The sequence below is a fragment of the Psittacula echo genome, assembly GCF_963264785.1.
Source record: "Psittacula echo genome assembly, chromosome: 11".
Taxonomy (NCBI): domain Eukaryota; kingdom Metazoa; phylum Chordata; class Aves; order Psittaciformes; family Psittacidae; genus Psittacula; species Psittacula echo.
In genome coordinates this window covers 6,212,006-6,234,953 of record NC_137746.1, presented here as the reverse complement: position 1 = coordinate 6,234,953, position 22,948 = coordinate 6,212,006, and the positions used below count along the sequence as shown (strand labels likewise).

Genomic DNA, 22,948 nt, shown 5'->3' with positions numbered 1-22,948 from the left:
GGGAGAGAGGAAGAGAGGGAAATCCCTTCTGGGGCTGTTCCTGATCTTGCAAATTGGGGCTCCAAATAATTCACAGCTTAAGGCATGTCAGGAAATCCTCTGAGCACTCCTGGCTCCAGCTCCCACAGCTCCTGGCATATCTATTGTGGGGCTGCACCAGGTCCCGCCATACCCCATCCTCTGCTGACTACGGCAAGGCTGTGGAAGAAGGCGGGATTCTCCTCCTGAGGTGCAGATGACACTGAGCCCTTGCTCTCTTGCCAGAGGCAGAGGGAGAAGGGAGCTCTGGCTGAGTGGAAAGCTCAACCCAGCAAAGCCAAAGCAGCCCAGCATCCCTGGAAAGCCATGGTGCAACTCCAACCCCTGCAAAGGCAGGGGAGATCGCTCCCTTTCTCCACCCCTCCGCTGACCCCTTGCCTATCCCGCTCCCTGCCCCGCTCCCTTCCCCCTGCCAGGCTCTTTCCTCTGCCCTCCATCCCAGAGCCCTCCCATCCTGCCAGGTTAACGTGAGTTCCTGATTTGCATAGGCAGCAGATCACAATGTTCTGGAAATCCCCTCCTGCGGCCGGAGCTTCCTCCCTGCTCTCGCAGCGTCACTGTTGCCCTTCTGCTTCCCTCCGCTGCGGAGCACCAGGATGCATCCGACCAGCGCGGCACAAGCAGCAGTCCCCACTGAAACCCACTGCTGATGCCAAGAGGCACCCACGGGCAGCACCCCAAAGAGCTGAGCCCATGAGCAGCCCCAGGGTGTTGTGCCAAACCAGCTGCTCCCGCCTTGCTCCAGGGCCAGCTCCCTGGCACAGCCACCTATGACAGCCAGGCCCTGCCTGATCCCAGCATCGCATCATGCTTCCAATGTGCTCTGTTCACCCCACAGCACTGAGGGCAGGTGGATTTATTGGGGCTGCTGGGACACTTCCACTAGGGATCTGCAACACTGAGAATGCACAGGGCTCATGCTGTTCATCCCTAAGTGGGGTCAACCTGAAGGATGCTAGACCTGATCTGAAACAAGCAGGAGCAGAGGGCAGGAGAGCTCCATCACCTCCATTCACAGGTCGTGCTCCTTCTCACCCCATTTACCAAGGCACAGCCACAAATACAGAAGCAATCAGGGTGCCTGCATGTGAATGAGCCTGTGTTTAAGGTGCTGAACCCATTCTCCATGCCACAAAATCCCTCTAGTATGTAAAAGTATGTAAAAGTGTCAGCTTTGAACACATCTTCACAGCCAGGCAGGCGTGCCTGTGAATCAGAGCCACTGATCAGGTGAGTTTTCTGCCCAGAGAGCAAAGTGGGACTGAAGGAATGAGGAAGGACCAATGGTTCCTTTGGGTTTCACAGTGAGATTTGTCCTGGCATTCGGACCAGCCCAAGTGGGTGACCTCAGGTATAAACACAAAGAGCAGCTGGCTGGAGAGGAAGAGAGGCACCGGGTGAGAGCACAGCATTCACTGAGCCCCTCTGTGGGTATCAAGGTCCCAGACCCCTTCTGCCAAGCACGCCATGCTCCTGCCACCCAAACCAGCTGCACTAACACACTGTGCTCTTCAGGCCTTGCAATTCGCACCCAGCAAGCACAGACCAAACCTCCTGCCAGGTACAACTCCTGCTGATGAGGAGCTGGAATCAGCCACTGTAAAACAGAAACACTTAAATCCTTGGTGTTTATCCCAGCACCAGCCTTGGTTCTGACCATCAGCTGTCTTAATGGCTGGTTTCCAAGGACACCTGCAACCCTGGCATTCCATCTCCTCTCCAGCTCCACCAGCAGAGCCAGTTCTTCCCAACTCCCCTGGGAAGACACGTCCTGTTCTAATTCCAGAGATAAGAGGAGAATGGGAAGGAAACACGCATGGGACAATAACAATGCCTATCTAAAGTCACTGGGGAGAAGCACAGTGTGTTTGCGAACCCAGAGAAGCCACTCACAAACAAGGTGAGGAGCATGATGTAACCAGGCTCTCTCATTGTCCAAAAGCGAATCACACCCTCCATGACAGAACCCCCCGCTCCCTCCTTTTGCTGACTAAACCTGACAGGGCTCGGCAGCCCCTGGAAGGAACAGCACAGGAGAGCCCTTTAAGCGGCGCCTGGCTCCCTATCAAAACCACGCTGAGGCTGTCTGGGACCTCCATCCTGGGGAATTCCCCTTCTCCATGCCTAAAAGTAAGCTCAGCTGGGCCGGCCTTCCTGTGCGTTTGGGGATCGCAGCCGGAGAGTGCCTTGCCCAAAGGGCTCCCATACCCCAAGCCCCTCCGTGACCCGGCCGGGTGAGTACCACGATGCTTTTATCAGTGTGAGCATGGCCAAGGTGGAGCGAGCGGCAGGCAGCTTGTCAGTGCTGTAAAGCTGAACCGCACCACTCTGCCTTCTCTCCTCACAGAGACAACAGGGTTTGGCTATTGTATTGCAAGCTGAGGCGTTATCTCCTGAACAAGATGCTTTCTGGTTCTGTGGGACTGAGTTTAGCTCTGAAGCCAGGTTTTCTGAGGGTTTACAGAATAGCACTGGGCTGCTGGGGTAAAACAAGCTCTTTGGGGAACAAAAGGGAAGATGTTGCCTCTGTGAGGTCCTGTTGTTTTGTCCCCCGTTGAGACATCAGACATAAGCAGAGCCAAAGAGCATGTCGGGATCTCGGCACCCTTTGAGCTGTCTCATAACCCAGCCAGGCTGCCAGGGGGATGTCTTGGTTGAAGAGCAGTCAGGGAAAGGGGTTTGGGTTATTTTGGGTTTCATTTTTACAACCCAAAACATCAAATCACCCAGAAGCAGTGGAACTATGTGAACAGAGCTGAGCAGGAATACCAGGACTGGGAGAGCTGGAATCAGGATAATCACCAGTGATGGACACCTCTGTGATCCCAGTAGCAGTCACCTGAGGAGGAAATGTCAAGAGTACAGGCACACAGCAGCAGCATGGCTGCTTACAGCAAAGTTCCTTTGCTAATGGTTTGGTGCTTTTGGTTTTGTTTTATATATTTATATATATATATATATATATACACACATATATATCTATATAATGACTATATATGTAACACTTTCCTTCTGGCAAAACTAACAAGAATCAGGTAGCTATAGAGCAGAGTCCTGAAGAGCTACATAAACCCAAGGTGATCCCTGTGGTTCTTGCTCTATTGTTCATGAACGCACAATACCCAAACCCGCAGCACGAAGGCTCCCTGCTAACAACCGCTCCGGCTGGGGGTATTTCCTTGTGTAACATTAACTCAGACCCGCACACGGTGGGGAATTCTCCCTGCCGAGGGAAGGTCTCCCTAGGGAAGCCCACGGGTGCTGAGGGAGCGCCCGGCCGCGCCGCAGCGCAGCTCCTCATCACGGCCTCCGCTCCGCACCCCAACCCGGCTGCACCCCACCGGCAGGGAGGCGCCGCGCCGGGCCCTGCCCTTGTCCTCAGCCCCGCCATTTTGTCTCTCGATAAGCTGCCGCGCTCGGGCCTGCCGCTGCCCAGCGAGCGGAAACCCTGCCTGAGGAGGAACCAGGCGGGCTCCCTCCACCGCCCTGTGCCGGGCGAGTCCGCGGGATCCTCGCGGATCCCCGCGGAGCCCCTCAGAGCCGAGCAAGCCACCGCGTACCCACCCCGCCATGACAGCGCACCTTCCCCTGCGCGCTCCCCTTTATATCACCTCTGCTCCGCGCTGATTGGCTGCCGCGCCTGTCCGTCAGGATGGGAATTTCCCGGGGGCGTTCTCACCGCTCCTCCGCTGTCCCCGGGTTCCTCCGTGCGGTCACCGGGAGCGGGTCCGTCGCGGGGAGCATAGGCAGGTGAGCTCGGAGCCCTACGGGGCCTGCATGGGGCAGTGGGGTCTTATTGGGCACCGGGGGGGGGTTGCGCCGGGTACAGCGAAGGGTACCGGTGGTGGGGGCTCGGGGCTGCGTGTTGGTTGTATCCGGATGGTTCCGGGGCTCTTGGTCGCACCGGAGGGGTCTGGGGCTGTGCTGTTCCCCGGGGATCGGCTCCGGGGCAGGCCCGGGGGTCGCGAGAGTCGTTATCGTGCCTCAGTTTCCTCCCTCGCGGGGCAGGGGCTGCCGGCTCCCGTCGCCGCTCCCCGGGGGGCGGGCTGGGGGTGTGGGAGCCTGGGGGCACCGCGGTGGGGAGGTGCTGGGGAGGGATATCCCCGCCTGTCCCCTCCCGGACCGGGCGGTACCGGCCCCCTGGTACCCCGGGGCCGAAACCCCGGGTGGGCTCTGCCCTCGTTCAGCCTTGCCCAACCCCGGCCTTCCCCCGGGCCCACGCGTCTGCCTTCGGACCGCTGGGCAGGGACCCGGAGCTCCTGTTTTCCTTCCGCGTTGAGTGTTTTTTCCCCATCCTGCCGCTGCTCCAGCGGTGTGTATTCATATGGGATACGGATCCAGAGGCTGGAATAGCTACAGAGGGAATGGCAGCATCCTAATCCCCCTCCCTTCCTCCTTTGGTGCACAGCTTGCTCCCCATCTCCCCTCCCTCAATTCCAGGCTAAGGCTTGTACTGAGGGCAGAGGGGAAGAAAGGATGCTGATTGACAGCCCTGCTTTTGGGTGAGGATAGCTCCCGATGGGACATGGTGGGGATCTGCAGCCTTTTGGAGATCTGGCTGCCCCGTTCCTCTTTGCCCCTGGGCACGGGTTGCTGCCTGTATCAAAGAGGCAAATACAACCTTTCCCCTTCAGCTTGTTATTTCCAGCTGCTTGGGTGAATAAGAGCTGTTCTGCTGCCACAAGCTCTTTTGGAGGGCACATTTCATTGAGAGTGCTGGCAAAGGAGCCAAGGGACTGGACTTTGGGCACTGGGGTGAGTTCTAGAGGCAGGAAGGCTCCAGCCTGGTGTGTCCTTGTGAGCTCTATGGCCAGATGAAGTAAACAAGAAGAGGAAATAAGAGGCTCTTTGCAGCCTTTGGCATCATTCCTGGCTCTGCAAGAAATCCCACAATGCCCTTTTGACCTGACCCACGCCAAACAGACCTATTTAGCACGGGGCCGTGGGTCGTGGCTTGCCAGCAGCTGGTACAAAACACTTGTGGGTGGAGGAAGCTGAACCATCTACTCTGGTGGCATTGCAGGTTTTGTTTTAAAGCAACAGCAAGAGTCTGGGTTTGGGTGACAGGTGTAGCTTTGCTGGTGGAGCTTTGTGGTACCACTGTCTGCTGCTGCTTGGCTGATGTGCACTAGGTTGGGTTGTGCTGGAGCTGCAAGGGAAAGGGTGTCTATTGCCTTGCTCTGCTTCTGAGTGCTGTGAAGAGCAGCCATGGTGCAGGGGGAAGAAGCAGAGCAGGCAGCATGAAGCGAGATGTCTTTAAAGCAGAAGACAGGGTCTTGCATAAAGCAGCACTCCGTTGCCCAGGGCAGCACCACCACCAAGTCTGTCTGCTTGTCTTGCAGCACTGGAGTTTGGACCCCTAGTGAGGAGTCCTGCAGCTCTGTGTGGTTACCTGTGTTTGTAAACCTGGCTCCGAACAGGGAAATGCTTTATTTCCCTTGTGAGCAGCCTCTGCAGGAGCTGTTTTTTTCAGGCAAGGGTGGGATTTGTGGCTGGAGGACATCTGTAACATCTGCTACATTTCAGATGGGGCTCTGCCTTCCCACCATCTGCAGCTAGCCAGGCTGGGAAGAAGAATGCTTCAAGCAGAGGTTCAGACCTTTCCCTTTGAGACCTGAGCCTTGCAGTGCCTGCTTTCCTCCTCTTTTATTACTCCCAGCCTAGCAGACTGCAGTGCCCGAAAGGTCTCCTTATTATTGCTTCCTCCTAAAACCTGCTCTGCTTTTGCTTCCCTGAAAATGAGACCAGACCAGCAGCTCAGGAGCGGTTGTTCCTGCTCTGGGGAGTTGCTGAAGCTCTCAAGAGGAAAAGAAACTGGGCTGAGCGCTGTGGCTTTCTGCCACATTCCAGCAAAATGATCAGTCAGAAAATACCCCTCCATGGAGTCTGAGTGGCTTTTGCTTTTCCTCTGAGGAAGAGGGATGTGGGGGTCCAGCAGCCCCAGTCATGGGAAAACAATGCTGGCAGCCTGCCGGCATATGCTTTCACTTTGTGCAGTCCTGGCTGGGACTGACTTCCTGGGAATGTTGCACGCTGGGGTAAGGAAAACTCCATTGTTCAGGCTGGGCTGAGCCCCCACCATGGATCACAGGGTGGGAATTGCCAGACTGCCAAGCCTGTGGCTCCAGAGGGTGGTCTGCACCCTGGGGCTCATCACTGTAAGCAAGCCTCCAGCGGGCCAGCCCAGTCGCTGTCCAGGATTCACATCCTCTGCCTTTGTATCTTTGTTGGTCATTTTAAAGCAGGAATCATTTCCTTCTGCTGGTTCTATATGGTTGGTGTGATGGTTGTGATGCTGGTGGCCGTGGTGGTGATGCACATCCTCCTGGCCATGGCAGCACGGTTCCAGCTCACTCTCAAGCCACAGCGCAGTGATTTAAATACCCCCTGCTTTCATCCTCGCCTGGGAGTCTCCCCTGCCCACTCGCTCTCTCATTCTCTCCTTCTGCTGGGTTGTCATAAGAATTTACTACCTCCAGGTCTCGGTGCCCTGCCTGCAACTGTGGTGTCTGGCAGTCTCTGTGGCTGAGCATGGAGCGTGTGAGCTATGGCCACGGTCCATGGCTGGTCCTCAACCCCAGGGCTGTGCAATACTGTCAGATTAGCTTAGAGACTGTTGATTGATAAAAAGAGAAGCTTTTTCTGGTGGTTCAGTAGGTTCTTGTGGGGTTTGTGGTGGTTGTGTTTGCTCTGTGTTTCTAACCACCGTCAACAGCAGGTCTATAGGCCTCTCTCTCCTCTCCTGGTCTTTTTATTGGAACATGAGATCTTTCACTGCAAATTTCACCTTTCAGAACTCTTAAGGAAAGACCAAACCAGGACTGGGAGCAGTGACCTGGTCCAGGGTCCTGTCCCCAAGGTGACAGCCCGGTCCCAGCAACTCCTTGCAGAAATGAGGCTGTTCCTTCACCATGAGCAAACCTTCATTGACTCCAGCAGTGATGCTACAGAAACCCTTCCCTCTTGCTGGGTCTTGTCTGATGGTGAATTGTGGCTGGTCTGTGCTTCTGTCAGCTGGAGATAGTGCAGTTCCACTCCCTGGCTGCTGCTGAAAGCAGCTCCCGTGGCCCCTCTGCTGTTATCTCCCTGTTGGGTGCAGACCTTGAGTAGGAAAATCCTTGTTAAAACCCTGAGAATTGGAATAGAGGAAGCTTTTGGTGGCTCCATCTGGCTGGAAGGAGAGAGCTCTGCTGGTCAGCAAGGTGGTTGGTGCAGGTGGCTCAGGTCTGAGTGTTCCCTGCAGGAGCAGCGGACCTTCCATGTGTGCTGTGGGCAAGGCAGAAAACCTCCTGGTTTGGGGTCTGGAGTGTGAGAAAACAGGGATTTGGGATTTCAGGATACCACAGGAGAGGGCAGCTTGTCCCCACCTTCCCTGACCCACACCTGGGTTCATCCCAATGGAGGACATGGATGTCCCACAGGATGCTCACTGCAGGATTGCTTTGCTAACCTACTCCTCTCAGAGCACCAGGTTTGGGGTCTGGAGCAGCACGTGGTGTCCAGACTCCATTGAGAAGCAGGCTCAGGTCCCCAGCCTGCCTGTGACGCTGTCCACATCCAGGGGCCAGGCAGGTACTGCAGCCAGGTTGGACAGGGCTGGGAGCAACCTGCTCTGGTGCAAACTGTCCCTACCCATGGCAGGGGTTGGAACTGAATGAGCTTTAAGGTCCCTTCCAACCCATTCTATGGCTTCTCTGCAGTGGAGATGCCATCATGTCCCTGGACCATGTGTGTGCCACCACACTGGGCTCCGTCCTGCCCACTGGTAGATCCCCATCCCATGGTGGGAGGCTGGGGGGGACTTCATACCAGCTGTGGTGATGCTGCCCACACCAGGACCCCCAGCACAGGAGCTGCGTTTGCAGCTTCCTGTCAGCTGCTGTGGGCTCTAGAAATAGCCCCTGCTCAGCCTGGGCTGCAGCTGGATGGGGCTGCTGCTCCCCATGTGGACCACAGACAATGAGGGGCTTGGCGGCACCCACAGAGCACGAGGATGGTGAGATCCCCACAACAGATGCATGTCCCCAAAACAAGGCTGCTGTGAGGCCACGTGTAATTACCTGCTGCCGAGGCGGGTGTTAATTGTCGCTCCAGATAGGGATGCTGCCAGGTAACAGTTGTCATCTGGAAAGTCCCTGCTGCTCCTTGGCAGGTCACCTAAACGAGTGATCAGCCTGCATCATTCCTGGCATGAGCATTAGTGTGATGGTGAGATAGTTCAGGGTATGGGCTAACCCCCTTTCCCCCTTCAGAATGCTCCTCCTCGACCCACTCTTACTAGGAGCACCTTGGCTGGTGGAGAAGCGCTTGGGGGTACCCACGGGTGCTCCAGGCAGCACCCTAACTCCATGTGGCATCACCCCCGAGGCTGTCTCAGCTGCTCCACTTTGTAACAGGCTGTCATCAAGGGAGATAATTCACAGTTTATCAGCCCCAGGAGATGGGTGAGACCTGGTTCTGCCCACACCTCAGTGATGGGGAGGCCTTAGGCCACTCTCAGACACAAAGAATTAAAAGGGCAGATAGCATGCTGCAGGCAGGTGTTTGCTCTCCTTGTGCTTTGCTTCCAGCGTGGCTGTTCCCATGCTGGATTCGGGAAGCTGTGCCATTGGCAGCTGATTTTCCTGGCTGATCCAGGGGGCAGAGTAGGTCCCTGCCTGGCTGCTGGGGCTCATCCCCCTTGGAGCTGCCCAAACCACCCGCCAGCTGCATTTAAGGCTTTTGGAGCTGCACTGTTCCAGCCAGCCCCCAGAAAGTACCCTGTGATGAGCAGGATGCCCTGGTGACAGTGCCCAGGTCCACGCTGGTGTGGATGGATGCTCCAGGGCTGGGTCTCTGTCCCTCCTGGGATGCAGCAGCCCATGCTGTGACCTCCTCTGGGACTCCCAAACCCCATAGGGGTGAGAGCCAGCCCCGAGCGTGACTGCTGGTGATGCCTCCTCGCGTGACACTTCTCATGGCTGTGAGTCACCCCAGCACGTTCACCCTGAGCAGGGCTGGAGGGGAACTGCCTTCACCTGGGACACTTCTCTGCTGGTGAGCAGTAAGGCCCTTCCATGGCACCCAAAGCCCCACAGGGTTGGGACCAAGGGACCACGGTGCTGTCTGGAGCCAGGGGAAAGTGACACTGGTCCCCACTGCCTTGCAGGAATGCCCAGCTCGGAGGTAGGTGACTGAATGGCGGGCATGGAAGGGAGAGGACCCTACCGCATCTATGACCCTGGTGGGGGCTCGGAGGAGAATGGAGCCGCAGCCTTTGAGCGTCTGGTGGAGGAGAACACCCGGCTGAAGGAGAAGATGCAGGGGATCAAGTCAATCGGTAACTGCTGCGTGGATGGGGATGGGGTTTGCCTTTGGGGCAGCTCAGCCCATGCCCACCAAGCCTGGGGATTTCTTGCTCCATGTAGGAAGCTAGAAGAAGCTGGGGGTCTTGGCACGGGGACTGCAATAAAGCTGTACTCATCCTTGAGGATCCAGCAGGGTGTCTGGGCTTTTTCACACAGGGGTGCAAAGGGAGCAAGGCTTTTGCTGAACTCCTGGGATGCTTTATGGTGGGATAAATGGCTTGGGGGGAAAAAAAAGGCAAGTGTTGGAGCAAGGTCAGCTGCTTGGAGCCCTGCAGTGGCAGGTCACAGATGCTGGGATCTGTTCTGCTTCTGATGGAAGCTCCGCCTTCTGCAACCCCTGTTGGGTCAGGGGTTTTTCCCTGCTCAAAGACCCCAGCATTGGGTGCTCAGTGCAGGGACTTGGTGCTGACATTGAAACACTGCAGCTGAATCATGCCTCCCCCTTTCTCTTCCTTGGCCATCTTCCCCCACTCGCCTCTGGTTTTGCTTTTGGTCTTGTGACCCAGCTTCTGCTTTTGAGTCCCACTTCTGCAGCCGAATTTCCACCTGCCTCGTGATTCCCATCATGTCACCATGGTCCTACCTGGGACTGGGACACACTGGTGTGGAAAGAATTGCATTGCTGGTGCTAGATCCCAGTGTGGGCAGGCTGGACCTCCAGGTCCACAACCTAGGCTTAAATTTGGCTCTTATGGGAGGCAGAGGAGACCTCTGAGAGGTGCAGCGCTGCCCTTCTGCCTCCTGTAACAAGTGCTCTGTGTGTCAGCATGGGGGACTCTGCAGCCAGTGAGCCACTGATAACAGCTTTGCCATTGGATTTGGCCAACATAAATTGTTTCTGGATGATGAAGGCAATTCACCAAAGCAGGGGGCTTCTTGGTGTTGGTGGGTGCTGCAGGCAGGTACTCGGGGAAGGTGGGTGAGCATCCTTCTGTTCCCCAAAACAGGAGAGCTGCTGGAGGAGTCCCAGATGGAGGCATCCAAGCTGAGGCAGAAGGCAGAGGATCTTGTGAAGGACAACAAAATGCTGATAGCATCTTCCTTGGAGGACCTGGTGGAAACTGGAGGTAGGAGACACAAGGCTCACAGGGGAGGAGTAACCTGCTGGCTCAGGGTCCTCAGTGTAGGGGAAGGGAGAGGGTGTGAAGAAGGCTTTCATGACTGGGGTAGGAACCATCCATGGGGTGTCTGCTGTCTGCATCCCTGCGCCAGGCAGGGAGAGGCCTGCTCTCCAAAAGGCTCATGGCTACATCCTCTCCCCTCTCTGCAGCCATTGGCCCTGATCCCAGCTCCACGCAGGCTGTCCCAGGCAGTGCCCAGCTGGACGTGGAAGCACGGAAACCTTCCCCAAATGTGAGTGTGTTGAATGTGAGAGCTAGCATGGCCAGAGGGAAAGGCTCCATCTAGTTAAAGCAAAAGGAGGCAGCCTTTAGCTTCTAGAAAGGAGGAGTCAGCTTCCTTGCTGTGTTCCCCCTTGTCTCTGTGTGATGGGCATGCTGGGTTGCCTTTCCCCAAGGAAACCTGACCTGGCTGCCTTCCATTGCAGGGATCCTCTTCAGACTTCGAGGTCGTCCCTGTGGAAGTGCAGGGGTTTCCCCAGGAGAGCGGGAGAGCGGTGAGTGGTGCCTGTGGGATTTGGAGGCATAAATGTACTGCTTGCCTGGCCAAGGCAGGGAGGGGGCCAGTGTGCAGGCTGCCCTCCAAGGGCAAGGGCTGCTGGGTACCTAGGCCAGGCTGCCTGGGCACGGGGACACCCATCTCCAGATGCCCCATGACAGTTAGAGGAAGGGTTGTGATGACCCAAAGAGCTGTCAGCAGTGCTCTGACACCCGTCTCCTGGCGCCTGCACCGGGTGGGAGGACCAGGTCACCCAGCCCCATCATTGCTGACATGGTCTGCCCAGCCAAGGCATGTGCATGTGTTCCTTTTGGAGCCATCTGAATGTTGCCCTGGCTGGCACTGACCTGCTCTGTCCTGCTCTGGCTTTTTGTGTGTGCTGGAAGGGAGGGGAGGAGGGATGGGGAGCCCAAGGGGAAAGAACATCAGCTTGTACTGCACAGTGCCTGTAAGAGAACATGCTCTTGTTGCACATCCCTGTTTGCACTGGCCAGGGGTCTCCAGGAGGGGCTGAGTCCTGCATATATCAAGAGCTATTGCAGTGTCTTAAGTGAAGGCCCCTGCCACAGCCATGGGTGGGAGTCGAGGCTGATCTGCCCAAGAGGGGACTTGGCAGTGCTCCTTAAACTGATCTTGGATGTTAGGAAAACTTTATTCACAGAGAGGGTAGCTGGGTATTGGAACAGGCTTCCCAGGAAAGTGGTGGAATCACTGTCCCTGGAAGTGTTCACAAACCGTGTAGATGAGGCCCTTAGTGATATGCTTTAGTGATGGTCTTGGCAGTGCTGGGGTAATGGTTGGACCTGATGATCTTAAAGATCTCTTCCAACCTCATTGATTCTATGATCTTATGGTGTTTCGTCCCATCCCCAGGAGTTGGAGCAGCCACCAAATGAGGATGCCAACCTGCTGCCCCAGCTGCAGCAGCTGGAGAGCACACTGAGCGGCTGTGCCAAGGAGGCCAGCAAGGACCAGGTCTTCATGCGCATGGGCTACATGGCCTCTGAGCTCAAGCGCCTGGCCTCCAAGGTGCACAAGAATGAGCAGAGAACATCGTTCCTGCAGGTGGGTGAGGGCTGGATGGGTTCTTCATGGGGGTTTTCCCCTTTAGGGGTTGATTTAATCCCTCCAAACCCCCTCCTGTCCACCTGGAGGTGGACACCCAGCTCCATGCCAGAGCTTGGTATGTGACCAGGAGGGCTCCTGAGGCTGGCCAAGGTCCTCATGCTGCTGATATTCATCCCGCAGACACTGTGTGAGACGCTGCACAGTGAGAACAAGGAGCTGCGAACCAAGCTGGAGCGGGACCTGGAGCAGAGGAACCAGGCGCTGGAGAAGCTGAGGTGAGGGTGGGAGGTGAGGAAGAGGACAGGGCTGCTTTGAGTGCTTCTTCCCACTGACCCATCCCTGCCTGCCCGCAGGTGTGAGAACCAGGAGCTCCGGAGGATGGTGACACTGGGCAGCCAGGACAGTGGGAAGAGGGAAGCTGCAGAGCAGCAGCAGGTGAGGAGACAGCATTGCCCCCAGGGAGGGCAGGGAAGGAGGCAGGAAGCCTGCTGACACATCAGCAAAGGTGGCCTCACTCTGATCGAGCTCCCAGTCTGTCCCAGTATGACCAGTAGGACTCTCAGGGTCTCAAGGGGATGGGAAGGTGGTGGGAGGGAACTGGCTCAAGTTTAGCTGGCCTCGGGCACAGCCTCCACAAAAGCCCTGAGGGTCCCCCCCGTGCGCGTCCAGCAGAGCGGGGCCACGGTGGAGAAGGCACCAGGCAGAGGAGAGATGGAGGCCAAGGAGAAGAAGGTGAAGATCCTGGAGCACCAGCGCAGGGAGGTGAGGACCAGGGAGCGGGCAGTGCTGGGGCAGCACCCAGGGCAGGGCTGTGGAGCCGCAGGGAAGCGCTGCTGGAGCTGGGATCTCCATCCAGCACCTCCACAAGGTGCTTTTGCAATGGGAGGCTGCTGGGGACTGCCGTGGCTGGCTGGAGGCAAGGCTTGGGCTCCTGTTCAGCCTTTCCTCTCTCCCTGCAGCTACTGGAGGTGAATAAGCAATGGGATCAGCACTTCCGAGCCATGAAGCAGAAGTACGAGCAGAAGGTAGGGCTTGGGTGCTAGGGGTACATCTCTGCTGGGTGCAAGGACTTGGAGGAGGTTGGATGCAGGGGAAGTTTTGGGGCTCTCTCTGCCTCCTTCCCCCCCAGTGTGGCTCCTCCAGGCAGGCCAACATCCCTGCTCCCTCCTGGCAGGTCACGGACCTGCACCAGGAGCTGGCTGAGGCGCGCAGGGCACTGACTGAGCTGGAGTCAGAGCGGGAGCAAAAGCAAAGGGATTTTGACCGCAAGCTGCTGCTGGCCAAGTCCCGGATCGAAACAGAGGAGGTGAGTCCCGTAGGAAGGGTGGCAGGGAGCTGCTGGCCCTATGGCTCTGGCTGATCTCCCCCACTGGGTCCTGCAGGCAGAGAAGGAGAGGCTGTCCATGGAGGTGAGGGACCTGCAGCAGAGGATGCGGTTCCTGCAGGAACAGTTGGCTCCGGTCACCAGGCAGCGGGAATACCAGGAAAAGGAGATCCAGAGGCTGAACAAGGTGGGGGCCAGGCCACAACCCTTCGCTGAAAATAATGTCTTTTATGTTCTCCAGCCTCTTCAATCTTAAGTCCCAAACTGACCCAGATCAACCCCCTCCTATCCAGCTCCTTGCCCAGGCAGGGGCTCATGTCAGACAATGCCCACCATGTCACTCCAGGCTCCCAGAAGAGGAGGTCTGAGGGGGTCTGTAGTCCCATGTGATCATGGCCCTCCAGAGATTTCATGGGCACAGTGCTTTACTCCGACCCCCTCCTCCCTGCTTTTCTTCCTCTGTAGGCACTAGAGGAGGCCCTGAATGTCCAGGCCTCTCCACCACCCATCTTTGCCAGCGCCATGGAGACGGCAGGGAAGGTGCCATCGCAGGAGCTGCTGACCCAGAACGAGCTGCTCAAGCAGCAGGTAGGGCAGGACACGGAGTCACTGGAGGCAGGGAGGGAGCTACCTGTCCTGGACCGCTCTGGCAAAGAGCCTGGTGAGGCCAGGAGCAGCCTGGTGTGTGTCAGTGCTGCGGTGGTGGGAAGCAGGGGACCAAGATTAGCATCCTCCAGGCATTCAGCTGGGAGAAGGCCATAGCTGTTGACCATTGTGCCAACTCATTGTCTGGGGCTTGGTGTAGCTGATGGGGTCAGGGATGGTACCACAGTGATGGGAGTGCTTGTGGAGATGTCTGCCCTCAGCAGATGCACCTACATCATTCCCTCCTGCCAGGTGAAAATCTTCGAGGAGGACTTCCAGCGGGAGCGGAGTGACAGGGAGAGGATGAATGAGGAGAAGGAAGAGCTGAAGCAGCAGCTGGAAAAGCTGCAGAAGCAGTTGGTCATTTCCAACAACCAGGTGAGCAGTGCTGGATGCCACTGGGAGCCCGGTGTCCCACTTGGATGTGTCCTCAGTATCACAGTCCCTGTACTAATATTGGAGCAGCATCTGAGGGCTGATTTTGCTGCTGATTGTCCCTGTCAGAGCACCTCACTTGCCTCTTCCTTCTCCCCCTCTCTTGGGCGTCTGGGGGCACACACACCTTTCTGCAGGGCATTGCACCAACCCTTGTCCTACAGACACTGGGGTTGGCAGGGTAGGCTCTGCACTAACCCCCCTTGCTCTCAGCTGCGAGCTTCCAAGGATGACTGCCAGAGGGAAAAGGAGGAGAAGGAGAAGCTGAAGAAGCTGCTGAAACAGCACAAACAGGTGGGGATGGGGCAAAAACCCTTCTTAGGTGAGGGGCTGGGGGCTTCAGGCCTGCCTCAGGCTCTTACCTATGCTAGAGGTGCAGCTCCAAGCTGGGTGATGGTGGTGGGCTGCCCTTGGAGATCTCCTCACCATCTCTCCTGGCTCCTCACAGGCATCTGGGGAGAGGCTGCACCCCGAGCCTCTGCAGGGGCCACTGGGCCCTTCCTGCCCTGTGTACCCATATCAGTACAGCCCTCCCGTGACTCACCCCATGTACCATGGCTTTGACGAGTGGCAGCAGATCCGGTACCCGCCGGCAGTGCCAGGAGAGCACACACCAGGACAGAACTTCCAACACTTCTCCCCGGTGAGTGTCTGCCTGTGCCAGCACAGGGGGAGCAGCGGGTCCTGTGTGAGGAGGTCTGGGGCTCACTGCTGAGCAACCGAGTCACTGAGCACACGTGTGCTGTTGGCATGTGAAGGCTCAGCTGCCTTCCTCCTCCTCATGTCCCAGCAATCGGACAGAGTGCAGCTTCATGCTCCACATCCCTGGTAACTGACTGCTCCTGTTCATCTCCTCCTGCAGCCGGAGTACCCCTGGCACCCGCCCTGCGCCATGGCTCGCAGCCAGAACGCCCAGGCAGTGGCTGGGGTGAAACAGGTCCCCAAGGACTTGGGTAAGGCTCAGAACCTGTCCTTCACCCTGGGACCATGGGTGATTGGCTCAACACCTGGGAGAAGGATGGGGGAGACAGCTTTACAGGCAGTGTTCATTTCCACACCTCTGTTCAGCTGAGGAGGGGCTGATTCTGCTTTGGGGTTGGTCCCTGCTGCATGCCCTGAACCAACCCTGCAGCATCTGAATCACAGAATGGTTTGTGTTGGAAAGGAGCTTAAGATCATCCAGTTCCAACCCCCTTGTCGTGGCAGAGACACCTCATATCAGATCCTTCCTAAGGCTCTCTCCAACCTGGCCTTGAACATGACCAGGGCTGGAACATTTGCCACTGAAGACAGGCGTGAGCCTGAGCCCTAGTAGCCCATGGGGTTGTGGCAATCAATACTTGGGAATAATGGCTATTCCATGGCTGGCATCTGTTCTATGAGCTTACCTGGGCATGCAGAGCCACACTCACCCCATACCACCCCTCTTGTCTTTCAGAACAGGCAGGTCCCAGACTGCCCTAACGCCAAGCCCCGGCTGCGCTGCGCTACCAGCGGAGGAGGAGTAGGGTGTGTGTGTGTGCCCGTGTGTATGTATCTAGGAGCTTCCTCCGGCTGCCTCTCCCTGTGCATGGACACGCGGTGAATGTGCGCAGCTCTGCAGTGCATCCCTGCAGGAGAGCGTGAAGGAGGGACCGGAGGTGCCAGCGCGGTGGAGTCAGTGCCCTGCGCCCATCCCTTTCCCCACGAGGTGTCAGGCCTGGCAGCGCTGTAGCCCCAAGCCAGGTCTTCAGGGAAGAGGAGCCGGCCTTTCCCAGGAGCTGCCCTGGTTCAGGGGCTTTGGTCCAGCCCCTGGAGGAGCAGGTGCTGGCAGGGATGCTCCCGGCAGTGGGAGAGCCCACGCTCACAGGCAGATGCCTGCCACAGCCATGGCCCAGCCTGAGGGTGGTTGGTGTCTTTGTATTTATTTAAGGACTGAAGTGGAGCTGAGTCTGTCTGGTTTTATCCCTAAAGCTGCTTCCCATGGGGCAGCCTCGGTGTGGGCACCAGGAGCGATGCCAGGGCTCAGGTGTAGCCATGGGGCCAGAGCAAGGGGACCCTAACCCTTGCATGGGCACCCCAGCCTCTATTACTCCAAGTACATGTTCCCCGTCTCCCTCTGGGTGCTGGGCTCAGCCTCTTGCCTTCCCCTCTCCTGACCCCCTGCCTTTGTCAGGGCAGGGAACTCCCCACTCCACTTCCCCTTCTGCCTTCCCCTGCAGCAATGGCCTTAGGACCAGTGTTTTCAATTGCACAGAGCAAACTGCGCCAGGAAAACAAGGCTGGAAGCGGAGAGGAAAAAAATAACCAGCCCTGTTTGTGTGAGCGTGGCTGTCACGTGCATGACAGCAGGAGCCAGGCACCCCGGCATGCTCCTTGCTGAGGGCTGGTCCCTTCCTTCTTCTCCCAGCCCCTTTTGCTCTGCACCAGCACACATCCTGTCCCCAAATGCTATCCTGTGACGATAAACCCCTGTTTGGGTGTTTGTCCAGCTGGGAGCTAGCCCTCCCTACTGCTACCCCCAGCCTGGCCATTGTGCCCCCTACTCTTCCCCCTGATCCCTGGTCAAGAAGTGGAGTTGCACATTTGCAGAGCCTTTATTTGGCATTTCTGTGCTGGGGGACGAGGGGCCAGCTTCCCCTGACCGGGAGAGGAGCGCGTCTCTGCACCGGCACCACGGGCGGCTTGAATGCACTGAAGAGCTGCTCCGTGCTCGGTGGGATCAGGCCTGGCCCGCCCCATGCCGGGGGCTTTCAGGCCGAGCCTTCATGGAGACGTGATCCTCCGCTCCAGGGGCAGCGGCCCCTGCATCCTCCTGCTGTCCGGCAACGCGGGGTGATGGAGCAGCGGGAAAGGTGGGGGCCAGGAGGATATGCCACTGCTGGGGTGGGATATGGGTTGGGAATGTCCCCATCACCGAGGTCTCTGCCACTGGGACTGTCAGAGAGAACAGTGTTGGAGGAGACAGCATTTGGCTCCTGCTGCTGGGATGTATGATGGGATGGGATGCAGAGCCAGCCCCAAAGCAGCCATGGAGATGCCAGCAGAGGGGAGAAGCACCCCTCAAGCCAGCAGCCGCAGACTCTACTGGTCCTGCTCCTGCAGCTGCCTCATGTAGGCGATGATGTCGTTCTTCACGACAGCGATGTTGGCGCGATGGTACCAGCGCATCACAGGCACGCCATTGGGGCCCACCAGGAACTTCTCGAAGTTCCACTTGATGTCATGGTTCCGCAGGGGCTCCCAGAAGAGGTTCTTGGGGTTTCCAAACTCCTCTGCCACCGGGGGACAGGCATTCTGCAATGGGAGCCAGAGCATCAATGTCTTGTCGCTCTCAAAACCCACCCTGGATGCAGTCCCCATGTTTCCTTGCCATGCACCCACCTTCAGGAAGGTGAAGACCTTCTGCTCCTTGGCCCCATTCACGTCCCCTTTCTGGAAAAGCTGGAAATTGGGGACGAAGCCACCACCTGGCCGGACGTACCTGCAAGGAAAGGGTGAGCATCCTGCAACAGGTAGCTTGGTGCTGCACAGGGGTGGGGGGGAGCCCCAAGCCCTGTGCTTTGGGGGCTACAGCCCCTATGCCAGTACTCACTTCAGCGCAGGGAGGATCTCTGAGTTCTGGCCGGGTTCCTGCTTCCCGAATTGGTTGGACGGGAAGCCCAGGACAACGAGCCCGTAGGGCCCCAGCTCATTTTGTAGTGCATTCAGTTCTGCGGGCAAACACAGCCAGGGCTGGGTTAGGAGGGGAGCAGGACCGACCATGGGGACCTGCTAAGGGCTACATGCTTGGGTGCTGCCGCCTGCCCTGCCCCTTGGTGTGCCCATACCCCACAGGACCCTTACCAAGATACTGCAGGGTGAGGCCTCAGTACGTGGCCACGTTGACGAAGAGCACCATCTTCCCTGCGTAGTTCCTAAACGGGATGTACTCGTCCCCATCGATGGTCAGGGCCCCGTAGTCATAGATGGTGCCCTGCACCGAGCCGTAGCATTTCACCTGCGGGGCGAGGAGCATCCCAGGGATGGAGCAGGGGGCTCCAGCCCCATGGCCACCCGTGCCCACTGGAGCAACAGGTCCAGCCCTGGCACTGGCTGAGTTGGCAGCTGCCAGCATTGTCTCTCCTGCCCCAAATACCACTGGCAGCAGCCAGGCTCCAGCGAGCCAAGGTCACGGTAATGGACAGGCTGGCTTGAACATGTGCGGCCAGCAGCGCTGGCTGCAGCTGGAGGGATGTTTATCTGTCCAGGGCCAGGCAGGAAGGCGAGAGGCTGGAAAACAGCTCAAGCTGGCTTGGGGACATAGCAGCCTCAGCCTCCCTGGGGCCATGGGTGAGCAGAACCCCAACACCCCTGCATGCACCCTTTAGGGTGCCCTGGAGCAGCACCCACTGCTGTGCTGTGGCCAAGCCATGCCCAGGCAAGGGGGGGATCAGGGATGGATCAGACCCAAGCAGGGAAGGGTGTGGAGCAGCCTCTGCTTGTGGCGCAGCAGGGGTTAACCCAGGGCTCCCATGTCCTGTTCCCATCAGGGAACCCAGGCTCACCCAAGTGGCACCAAGGGGCTATTTTGGGACCTGGCAGCAGATGCAGTCACGGGGGCTCTGCCGGGGCAGCTCAGCCTCCATGGGGCTGAATGGATCTGGTGGAGGGGCTCTGCTTCTCCCACCCGTAGTAGGGAGGTTGTGAGGACCAGAGAGGGACAGCGACCACTGCTCCCTGCCCACTGCAATGTGGGGTTACAGCAGTCCCTGCACCCCCAAACATGGGTGCACCCCCCTGGACACTGTGCATGGATCAACAGCCCCGTGCTCTGCCCCTATGGGGGTCACTGGGGAGGGCACCAGGCTCTGTCCCCGCTGCCCCCAACCCTAGGACAGCAATTCCCAACAGCTAGCTTGGAACCCCACCCCACCCCGTGATCCAAGCACCGGGACTGGGGGGGATCACAGATCCACCGTGTCCCCTGGGATCTCTGCAGGAAGCCTTGGGGACAGGAGGATCCCCAGGGTACCACATCCTGCCCCCCATCCCCGAAATCCCCTTGGGGGTCCCCCATCTCCTCTTACCTTCTCCTTCTCCTGCCCCTGTCCCGGCTGGACGAGCCCAGCCAAGAACAGGGGCAAAATCCAGGCGCTGCGGAGCCAGCCCCCCATGTCTGGGGCTGGTGTGGGGTGCGGGCCCCCTGCTCACAGCGCCGGGGGGCACACGGACACACAAACACACCCCCCTCCTCTCCCCGCCGCCGTCTGCCACCTCCGAGCCCGAGAGCCGAGAAATAGCTGCTGGGCTGAGCGGGGGGAGCCAATCGCCGGCAGGAAGGACGGGCCGGGGTTGCGTTAACCGTGTGCGGACGGGGACGGGCACGGCGCCGGGGCGGGGGGACACGGGCGTGCTGTAACCATGAGTGTCCGGTACCGGCACATGGGGCAGTGATATAGATATATAGGTATGTAGATATATAGGTATATAGGTAGATTTATAGATATATAGATAGATTATAGATAGATAGACAGACAGATAGATAGATAGATATACAGATATATAGAGAGCTCAGGGTATGTGCAGTGTATTATAGGAGCCGGGGAGCTGGGGACTGAAACCCTCACGGGATGGGAGAGGTGCCAGGTGTTGTCCTCACCCTGAGCAGGGCACACAGAGAGGGGATAGAGAAAGGAGCGGGCACCCGGGGAGATGGGGAACCCAGCAGCCTCCTTGGGGAGGCGGGGATGGGGTCCAGAATCCTTCCCCTCCCATGTCTGGGCTGCAAAAGGGTGACCCTTTATAGCCCAGCAAAATTAGGGTGCTCAAGAAGCAGCCCTGGAGTGGGGTCCCCCCCCCCAGGGCTGGGGGGTCATAGCCCCACGGTGACCCTGCTATGGCCACTGCTGTCCCTTAGCCCCTGGTGTCCCCATAGGGCAGGAGTTTCCAGGGCTTTGTTTGCATACCCCAGGGAATACAAACATTTACCCTGGGCTGGCTCCAAGGGAAATAACCGTGGGGAGGTGTAAATTCCCTGAAATCCCACAATAAAGTTGTTTATTGGGACAATTAATTGGCCGGAGGGGAGCTGGGGCTGTGGTTTGGGATGGAATCAGGCCTGCGATGGAGGCAGGACAGGGTATCCCCAGGGGAACAGGGATGCCACACGAGGTTTGGCTTTACTAGAAAGCAGGGTCAGCCCTGTCAGGGAGCTGTCACGGCGCTGCGGGAGATGCCAGCAGGAAAGAGGAGCCAAGCCATGGGCCTAGGGGAGGCTGGGAACTATCTCCTGTTCTTTCCAAGGAACACCATGTCCTGGGAAAGCCTGATGTTATCAGGCTCCCAGTGCAGCTTTGGCTGGTTTGGGAGGGCTTCAGGTCAGGTGCATCACACACACACAGAGGGAACCCATGGAGCTGCACGTCCTTCCATCAAGGGCAGTGTTTTCCAGTGCTTTAAACCTGCACTACTACTGATGAGGCAGCTCAGCCCTGCCCCAGCATCGGTCCCTGTGTGTGGGGTGTTCACCCAGGTCTAGGCAAAGCCCTGAGATGCTCAGCTGCTGCCTGGGGACTGACCAGAGCCCAACACAATGCGTCAACAGCCAGCCTGGCTGCAGGGATGCTCCAATCACCCCTCATGGATGTGGCCATGGGTGGGGAGATATAGCTCCTTGCCAAAACCAGGAGCTTGATTGACCCTTTGCATCCACTTCCCAGCTCTTTGGGGCCATGGATGCACAGGGCTGAAGCTCCTTGGCCAACACGCTGCTTTCATCTCGCTGCATCCTGCCCCCGGTAGGGGCTGACGTGAGCCTGGCTCTGTGCTGTGCTCCCACCCAGCTCACACTGCTGACCCTGGGACAGAGCTGAGACAGAGCCAGGGAGCGGCTGGGGGCTGCACTCCCTGCCCCACTAGTTCCCACCATGGAAACAGCAACACACTTCTAATTATATCCTCTAATTGCCTGTGTGGGGCTTTGGTGGCTTTGCTGTGGTTAACAGGGACTTGGGGGCTGGAGGGAGCAGTGGTGGCACAGTGTGATTGTGTCCCTTCCATGTGCTCCTGATCCCTGCCATGCACAAGGAAAAGCTGAGCCACTCCTGCCCTGTGTGATTCTAAACCCAACATGATAAGGAACCCATTTCTCCAAGTCCCCTCTCCTCGTGTCCCGGTGCCAAATCAGCCTCGATGGAGGTGGGGAATGGGGCAGGATTTAATGAGCTGCATTTGATGAACCCCATCTCTGCCACTAAGCTTCAGTGGGATCCTTGGGGCATCACCATGGGAGAGCTGAGGGAGCTGGGGCCTCCAGCAAGCCCATCCAAGGGCAGGGCGCTGCTCCAGTGTGCAGGATGGGGTCCCCCATCCCTCCCGGCCCGCGCTGTGCAGGCTGACCTGGCTTGAACTTCCCTCCCCGGTTGTTTTTCCACCAGAGCCGCACTGGAGCCGGCCCCCGCCTGCTGCAGATGTTTGGCAGGAGCCCGGGGAAGGGAGGCCAGCTCCTGGTCACTGCGCTGCCGCTGCCACCGGCCTCCCTGCTGTCCCTGAGCCACGGGATAGGGGTGCAGAGACCTTGCGCCAGGCTGCAGGGCCATGGTGATGAGTACAGGGAACGTGAGGACCACAGATGGCTGCTGGGCTGCCCCAGAGCTGAGAGGAGCTTCTGCGTGTGGAGTGATGGGGACGGTGCCAAGGACGGCGCTGGGGTGCTTGGGCAGCATCACCCGGCTGACAGCAGCGTTGCTTTGCTCTGGCAGCCCAGCATCAGTCCCAGGGCAACCTCTGAACTTTTGTTCTAGGTGTGCAGGCGAAAGCAAAACAAGCTTTGCTGGGCAAGAGGCCCAGCTTTCCCAGCACCAGGCTTCCTGCATGGAGCCGGCTCTGCAGCTCATCCAGCCCTGGTCACCCTGCCCCAGCCCCTGTGCTCCTGCAGGCACTGCACGGTGCCCATCACCCTTTGGAGTATGGCTTGAAGCAACCTGCTCTAGTGGAAGGTGTCCCTGACTGTGGGGATTGGAACTGGCTGAGCTTTAAGGTCCCTTCCAACTTTAGAAGCACAGTGAGAGCATCCTGTATCACCTTCTCCCGTTGGGGCCACCAGCATTCACTTCCCACAGCATCCCAGTGGATGCTGAATCACCCACACCATGTAGTGCCTGCCTGCTGCAGCATCACCACTGCAGGACCTGCTTTTTCCGGGAGGAAAAAGGCAGTTTTCCTCAGCAAGCACTGCCTCCAAGCTCCAGCACTGTTCAGGCACTGGAGCCAGGGCTGCAGGGGGATTTGCTTATCTTGCTCAGTCCTGGAGGAGGAATTCCCAGCAGTATGTATCAGTCTAAATCCATAGGCCTATTCTGATGCTTTAAAAATGTCCTGGCTTCTCCCTGCACTCATTTTGCTCCGTGCAGTTGTTGTCATGGACAAACCCATTTTCCAAGGCTTTGCAACACCTTTCCTGGAAACGTTTGCCGCAAGCTTAATACTTCCCAGAAAACTCCTGCCAGGAAAG

General features: G+C 58.0%; 2 protein-coding genes across 5 annotated transcripts; one reads left to right on the top strand and one right to left on the bottom strand.

Annotated features, from left to right (window-relative positions):
- The first annotated feature begins 3,696 nt into the window (after nt 1-3,696).
- TNIP1 (TNFAIP3 interacting protein 1) lies at nt 3,697-16,399 on the top strand. 4 transcript variants are annotated; one of them, XM_080626970.1, is made up of 18 exons: nt 3,697-3,789; nt 9,188-9,358; nt 10,334-10,453; nt 10,657-10,739; nt 10,933-11,001; nt 11,877-12,068; nt 12,252-12,346; nt 12,425-12,506; nt 12,744-12,833; nt 13,031-13,096; nt 13,246-13,377; nt 13,454-13,582; nt 13,861-13,983; nt 14,293-14,418; nt 14,689-14,769; nt 14,924-15,118; nt 15,338-15,428; nt 15,914-16,399. In XM_080626970.1, the coding sequence occupies exons 2-18, from the start codon at nt 9,217-9,219 to the stop codon at nt 15,937-15,939; spliced, it is 1,842 nt and encodes a 613-aa protein (XP_080483096.1). In that variant the 5' UTR covers nt 3,697-3,789; nt 9,188-9,216; the 3' UTR covers nt 15,940-16,399. The 4 variants fall into 4 exon arrangements, with proteins under 4 accessions (XP_080483096.1, XP_080483094.1, XP_080483097.1 ...); XM_080626968.1 differs by having other exon boundaries at nt 12,741-12,833; XM_080626969.1 differs by lacking the exon at nt 3,697-3,789 and adding an exon at nt 4,119-9,075 and having other exon boundaries at nt 12,741-12,833.
- A 680-nt stretch (nt 16,400-17,079) lies between these two features.
- GPX3 (glutathione peroxidase 3) lies at nt 17,080-19,681 on the bottom strand. Its single transcript, XM_080627295.1, has 5 exons — nt 19,524-19,681; nt 18,301-18,454; nt 18,050-18,167; nt 17,839-17,938; nt 17,080-17,751 (listed from the first exon to the last, which is right to left on the bottom strand). Exons 1-5 carry the CDS (start codon nt 19,608-19,610, stop codon nt 17,539-17,541), a joined length of 672 nt encoding a protein of 223 aa, XP_080483421.1. The 5' UTR covers nt 19,611-19,681; the 3' UTR covers nt 17,080-17,538.
- Nucleotides 19,682-22,948: the final 3,267 nt, after the last annotated feature.

Bases quoted from the DNA above. Each gene is read 5' to 3' on its own strand.
- TNIP1 (XM_080626968.1), top strand. From the start codon at position 9,217: ATGGCGGGCATGGAAGGGAGAGGACCCTACCGCATCTATGACCCTGGT. The intron at 11,002-11,876 runs GTGAGTGGTGCC...TCCCATCCCCAG, and splicing joins CCCAGGAGAGCGGGAGAGCG to GAGTTGGAGCAGCCACCAAA. The intron at 14,419-14,688 runs GTGAGCAGTGCT...CCTTGCTCTCAG, and splicing joins TGGTCATTTCCAACAACCAG to CTGCGAGCTTCCAAGGATGA.